This window comes from Rhincodon typus, unplaced genomic scaffold (genome assembly GCF_021869965.1).
Source record: "Rhincodon typus isolate 14 unplaced genomic scaffold, sRhiTyp1.1 hic_rhity00000816, whole genome shotgun sequence".
NCBI lineage: Eukaryota > Metazoa > Chordata > Chondrichthyes > Orectolobiformes > Rhincodontidae > Rhincodon > Rhincodon typus.
This window is the reverse complement of record NW_025966454.1, coordinates 25,188-31,663: the sequence shown is the minus strand read 5'-3', so window position 1 is coordinate 31,663 and position 6,476 is coordinate 25,188. Positions and strand designations below refer to the sequence as shown.

The window sequence follows — 6,476 nt, the reverse complement described above, 5'->3', positions numbered from 1 at the left end:
TATCCATGCCCCTCATGATTTTATAAGCCTCTATAAGGTCACCCCTCTGCCTCTGATGTTTCAGGGAAAATAGCCCCAGCCTGTTCAGCCCCTCCCTGTAACTCCAGTACTCTAAACCCTGCAACATCGTTGTAAATCTTTTCGGCACCTTTCAAGTTTCACAACATTATTCCAAGAGCAGGAAGACCAGAATTGGACTCAGTATTCCAAAAGTGGCCTAATCAATGTCCTGTACAGCCGCAACATGACCCTCCCAACTCCCATACTCAATGCACTGACCAATAAAGGCACATTGAAGCTCACTGCCAAGGATGTGCAGTGGTATTGTCGTACAGACAAGCTGCAACTTGCACTTGAATCAAAAAACAGGCAGCAACAACTCAATTTGCGCGAAACTAATCAACCCAAAAAACTAAACTGTGAATCAAAACGGCAGGCACCTCGCTCCAAACTAGCACGCAGTGCAGGAACAAAATTCCCCATGAAGGGAACATCACTGCAGGAATGAACCAGACAAACAGCAGCAACTCAAACACATCTTTGAAAGACTTGAACATTTTAGAGGTAATGGATAAAATGCATTTGCAGAGACTGATGAAAGTGGGACTGACGAGATTATTGGATTTCTCAATGAATGATCGTATCTTTTGCACTACATATATTGGGTAAGGACTCGTAAGCACATGAATAAATTGGTTATTTTTGTTGTGGAATAGGGGATGTTGGAAGCAAAGCAATTTGTGCACGGTGTCCGAGTTGGCTTGCCATAGCCATGTGACCTCTTTCTCATCAGTGAGCCTTTGTGGGCAATGGCAGACTTTAAGACACATAAAATACATTGTTTGAAACAGCCATGTTGTTACCTCTTCAGATGTGTGTTATTCTGCAATGAATCTCTCAGATTTTAACAATCACATTAGTGGTTCAGGCTAACATCTATTGGATATCTAACACTATCAGCTACCTACTCCAATGCGGACCTTTAATCTGCTTACAATTTCTGGATTTTCTATGTTTGTCAGGCTAATGTGGAGCAGCATTATTTTGAGGTTTGTGACAAGAATGAAGCTGTTTCCAGGGAGATGTGCACAAACCTGCTGAAGAGCCTGTCCTCTGAGATCGAACAGAAAATACGAGAGGGAGTTTATGCTCGTCCTGGAGGGTATCAACAATATCAAGAAGATTGTGAGAAGTTAATTCAGAAATTCCACACCACTCCTGGAAAGGGGAATAAGGTAAATAATAATCACCCATTTGGCTCTGTTTTCTGATCAGGGGAATCTATTACAATTTTAGACTAGCTGAACCCCTCCCATTACCGTCAACATACAATAACGAGAAAGACAGAGTGCCTTTCTCAGCATTAAAACAGTGTTAACATTAACATTAAATCCCCTAACTCAATGGAAAAACAGGTCAACATCTCAATGGTCAATCAGTCAGCTTCCCATCTCCAACAGCTCAACTTCTCACTGATAAATTATTGTGAAATTCTACCCATATTAGTCTTGCATCCTCCCAGAATTTAATTGTATTTTAAATCCCACAGGCTGAAGATGCCTTGAGCTTATTCATGAAAAGCAAAACTTCAGAAGCTGATTCTGTGCTACAGGCCGACAAGATTCTCACAGACCAGGCGAGAGAGTTGGCAGGTAAATAAGTCATAGTAACTTTCTTTTGGAAGGAATCAGAGGTGTATACAAAGTAATTTACTGTGACAAAAATGGAAATTGCTGGAAAAGCTCAGGAGGTCTGGCAGCATCTGTGGAGGGAGTCAGAGTTAACGTTTCAGGGTTGAGTGACCCTTCCTTAGTTTTCAGCTCCAAAACGTTAATCTGATTCTTTCTACACATGCTGCCAGACCTGCTGAGCCCTTCCAGCAATTTCTATTTTCGTCTCTGATTTACACCATCTGCAGTTCATTCGGTTTTTATTTTGCAGTTTACTGTGAGTTTTGTTTTGTAAAGTTAACCTAAGTTTCATGAACAGTCTGTTCAGCAATGTTATGACATACCTCGGGTGCGATTTGAACCTGGGCCTCCTGGTCCAGGATTGGGACACTAGCAATGTGCTACACAAGAGAGAAATGGCAAGGCAGTAGGGGGTAGAGAAATATGTAGCCCCACGAATCAGAGATTATCAATCACTGAAGTGACAACAGGGCCATCACAGTCTGAGAAGGTACACAACATATGTCTATAAGAAAAAGGAGAATTTATAGCTGGGGGATCACTGTTTAAATAGCAGGTATCGCCCACAAAAGACTGAGATAAGGAGGAGGTTTTACAATCAGAGACCCAAGTGTCTTTTCTCAAATGGTGGTGGAAACAGAGTCTTTGAATACTTTTTAGACAGAGATAGGTAGGATCTTGATAACTATTGAGGGTTCACAGAATTCGGAGTAATCTGGTCAGCTATGATCTAACCGAGTGGGGAAGCAGGCTCAAGGGGCTGAATGGCCACTCCTGGTCCTGTTTCTTGTCTATGGACATTCAGAGAAGAAGATCATTTGACCTATTGTAGCCCAGGCCGGCTCTTTGAAATATCTTACTAATTTCATCAAATCCCCAATCACTCACCCACCTCGTCCCTCTCTTTCCCTTCCCACCCTGAGAACGAGTACCTGCCCTGTGGAATTGGACTCCAGCATCCATTCAGCTAGACTTTATATAAAATCTCTGACCTCTAGTTACTGACACACTTGCTGGAAGGAACAGCTTATTCCTAATATTCTATCAAAACCCCTCAGAATTATAAATACAGGATCAGATGGGATTATCTTGGTATCCTTACAGCTTGCTGCAGCACGTAAACATGTTGGAACATGATACACACTCAATTGCTCAATGTCACTGTGCCTTTTCAAAACAAAACAGTGGCTCAGTGGTTAGCACTGCTGCCTTGCAGTGCCAGGGACCTGGGTTCGATTCTGGCATTGGTCAACTGTCTGCGTGAATTTCGTCTGGATGCTCTGTTTCCTCCTGCAGTCCAAAGATGTGCAAGTTAGGTAGATTGCTAAATTACCCATAGTGTTGGGATGTGTAGGTTGGCTGAATTAGCTATGGGAAATGCAGGTTTAGAGGGATGGGCCTGGGTGGGATGCTCTTCAAAGGGTCAGTGTGGACTTGTTGGCCTGAATGGCCTGTTTCCACACTGTGGGATTCTTTGGACATCTCCCATTATTCCCTTAGGAGGAAGATACCACATTTTTACTTTATTTGGTGTATCAAATTAAATATGGCAGTCAATTCTGACAATTTAGAATTTATGAATGAGTGTGTGTGCCAATGATCATGTCTGCCTATGTGCAATGTGTATGTGGAAATATGTGCTTCTACCTCTGTGTGTGTGTGTGTGTGTGTGTGTGTGTGTGTGTGTGCGCGCGCGCACACATACATATGTCTTAACACAGATGTGTGAGGTGCTGCACTTTGGGAGATCAAATATTAAGGAAAGTATATAGTTAATGCAGCGATGTACAGCGGGATCTTGCAGTTCAAGTCCAAAGCCACACAAGTAGATAGGTTGATAAAGAAGGCATATGGCATGCTTGCCTTTATTGATCGGGGAATTGAGTACAAGAGTCAGGAAGTCACGTTGCAGCTTTATAAGACTTTGATTAGGCTGCACTTATGAGTATTGCATTCAGTTCTGGCTGCTACATTACAGGAAGGATGTGAAGGCTTTGCAGAGGGTGCAGAAGGGGTTTACCAGGATGCTGTTTGGATTAGAGGGTATGAGCTATAAGGAGAGCCTATAAAAACTCAGGTTATTTTCTCTGGAGCAGTGGAGGCTGAGGGAAGATTTGAAAGAAGTCTATAAAATTATGAGATGCATGGTTGATCATCAGAATCTTTTTCCCAGAGTTGTAATGTCTAAAACTAGGGGACATGCATTTAAGATGAGAGGGGGAAAGTTCAAAGGAGATGTGAAGGTCAAGTTTTTTATACAGAGTGGTAGGAGTGAGGAACCTGCTACTGGGGTGGTGGTGGAAGCAAATACGATAGGGGCACTTAAGAGATTTTTAAATAGGCACATGAATGTGCAAGGAATGGAGGGATCTGGACCAAGTGCAGGCAGAAGGGATTAGTTTCATTGGGCATCATGTTTCATGCAACATTGCTTGTTCCTGCTTTTTTTTTCCTTTATTCTTTAATGGGATGAGGGCGTTGCCAGCTAGACAGCATTCATTACCCATCCCTAATTGCCCAGAGGGCAGTTCATAATCAACCACATTGCTGTGGGTCTGGAGTCACATGTAGGCCAGACCAGGTAAGGATGGCAGTTTCCTTCCCTAAAGGGCATTAGTGAACCAGATGGGTTTTTCCTGACAATCTGGGTTCTAGCACTGGATTCTGATCATTAGATTCTTAATTCAAGATTTTTTTTATTGAATTCAAATTCCACCATCTGCCATGGCAGGATTCGAACCCAGGTCCCCAGAACATTATCTGGGTCTCTGGATTAACAGTCCAGCAATAATACCACCAGGCCATCGCCTCCCCCTTGTGCTGTACTGTGTTCTATATGCATGTGTATACGTATGTACGCATGTATGTATGTCTATATGTGTGTTAACATGTGTCCATGTATACATATTTGTATATCTGTGCATATGTATGTCTGTTTGTTTTGAGGGTATACTTGTATGTCTGGATGAGTGCATCTATGCCTGCATGTGCATGTCTATATGTGTGTAAGCATGTGTGTGTATGTCAGTATGTGTATGTTTATATATATCTATGTATATCTGAATGTGTGGGCATGTCTAAGCATGTTTGGGTGTATCTATGTATTTGTGAGCATGTCGGTGTGTGTGTGTTACTGTGTGTGTGTCAATGAGAGCACATGCTTGCAAAATCATTGTAAAAATCACCGCTGACAATTTCCAGTTCTGCTTTTTGAAGCTGAGCGGCAGAGAGCAGCTGCAGTGGAACAAGAGGCTAAGGCTCATGAAGAAACAGCTAAGACCCTCGAGAAAATCAGGAATGATGAGAAGATGTTTTATGAAGAAAGTACCAAACACCTGAAGCTGAAGATGGAGGAAGAGAAACAGAACTTGCAGACAGAGCAGCAGGTAGCACTGGAAAGCAAACTGAAAGAGCAGAAGGAATTAATGGACAAACAGTTTGAAGCAAAAGCTGAGATGTTAGAGGGGCAGATTGAGACCCTGAAAAAGCAACAAGAATCTGCTCAATCCTACGTTAATTGGGAAAACATTGCTTCAGTAGCTAAAAGCATATTAGAAACTGCACTTAATGCTTATGTATCACATAAAACCATGAAGTTGTTGTCCAAGAAATAATCCTCCAATACATTACCCAACAGTGTTAGAACAGGTGCTCTTTTGCCACGTGACTTATTGGGATGTTTTAGCTTTCATTGCATAACTGATTGCATGCCCTTAATATAACCTGCAAATTTTAATTCTACTGCCATAATAAAGAAGCAAATTGAACATGGGCTGTTATTTCTTGAGGGACAGAATTGAAAGGGAGGGATATTTTGCTAAAACCTAACATTGGTTAGAGGCACAGCAGAGGATGCAGCTTAGTTTAACAAGGAGGATGACAGAAACGGGTAAATTCAGAGATTTGGAAGGAATTGAAAGGACAGCTCTTCTTCTTCAATGGAAGATGATGGCTGAGGAGGTGACTTAAGCTTGGTATGCGATTCTACCAGATATACCTCATGGAAGCAACCCATGCTGATGTTTACGCTCCTCCCGTCATCATCTCTCATCTAAATCTATCATGGTAACTGTGTATGTGCTTTTCCCCATATTACTGTCTCGCTTCTCCTTAAATGCGTCTATATGATTTAAGGTCCACGTTCTTCCCACTCTCAGGATAAAGAGATTTCCCTATTAGTAACCATAGTTATATTGGTGGCCTTTAGCTCTGCTCTTCCCCACAGAAGGAAACATTCCCCATCCAAACCTCTCATCATTTTAAAGGCCTCTATTAGGTCAGCCCCCAGTCTTCTTTTGTCAAGAGATAAGAGGCCCAGCCTGTTGTTCCCACCCTGATCACGTTAGTCAGACATTCCTAGTATCCTCCTTGTAGATCTTCTCTGTAACCTCTGCAGTGCCACTACATTTTTTTTATAATATGCAGACTCCAGAACTGCACTCTGGACTATAAGGTTCAGCAACATTTTGCAGCTCGTCAAGGCTAACCATCAAGAAATAAAAACCTAGTCTTTAGCTAGCCTTACTTTCTAGCTTTGCTGACGTGTGTGGGAATTATTAAACTCCTAGATTCCTTTGTTCCTGCAATCCAATGAGACTCCATGAAATAGGTGCGCTCCCTATTATTCCAACCAAAATGCATTTATCTTGATCGAACATAATTTGCTAATTATTTGCACCTCTGCCAGTTTATTAATGTTTTCCTGTAAATTGTCACAGTTCTTCTCAGGATGGACTATTCTACAAACTGAGAATTTGTGTTTGTGACATGCTAAAGTCTGTATCC

The 6,476-nt window shown here is 42.0% G+C and overlaps 1 protein-coding gene across 1 annotated transcript in view; it reads left to right on the top strand.

Annotated features, from left to right (window-relative positions):
- Window positions 1-5,458, top strand: part of LOC109919050 (guanylate-binding protein 1-like) — a gene marked incomplete at its 5' end in the record, with an annotated part of 17,686 nt that extends 12,228 nt beyond the window's left edge. Inside the window, 3 exons of the mRNA XM_048592211.1 lie at window positions 1,023-1,235; window positions 1,550-1,652; window positions 4,908-5,458. Of these exons, the coding sequence (XP_048448168.1) occupies window positions 1,023-1,235; window positions 1,550-1,652; window positions 4,908-5,305 (714 nt within the window). The remainder of the gene's footprint in view (window positions 1-1,022; window positions 1,236-1,549; window positions 1,653-4,907) is intronic.
- Window positions 5,459-6,476: the final 1,018 nt, after the last annotated feature.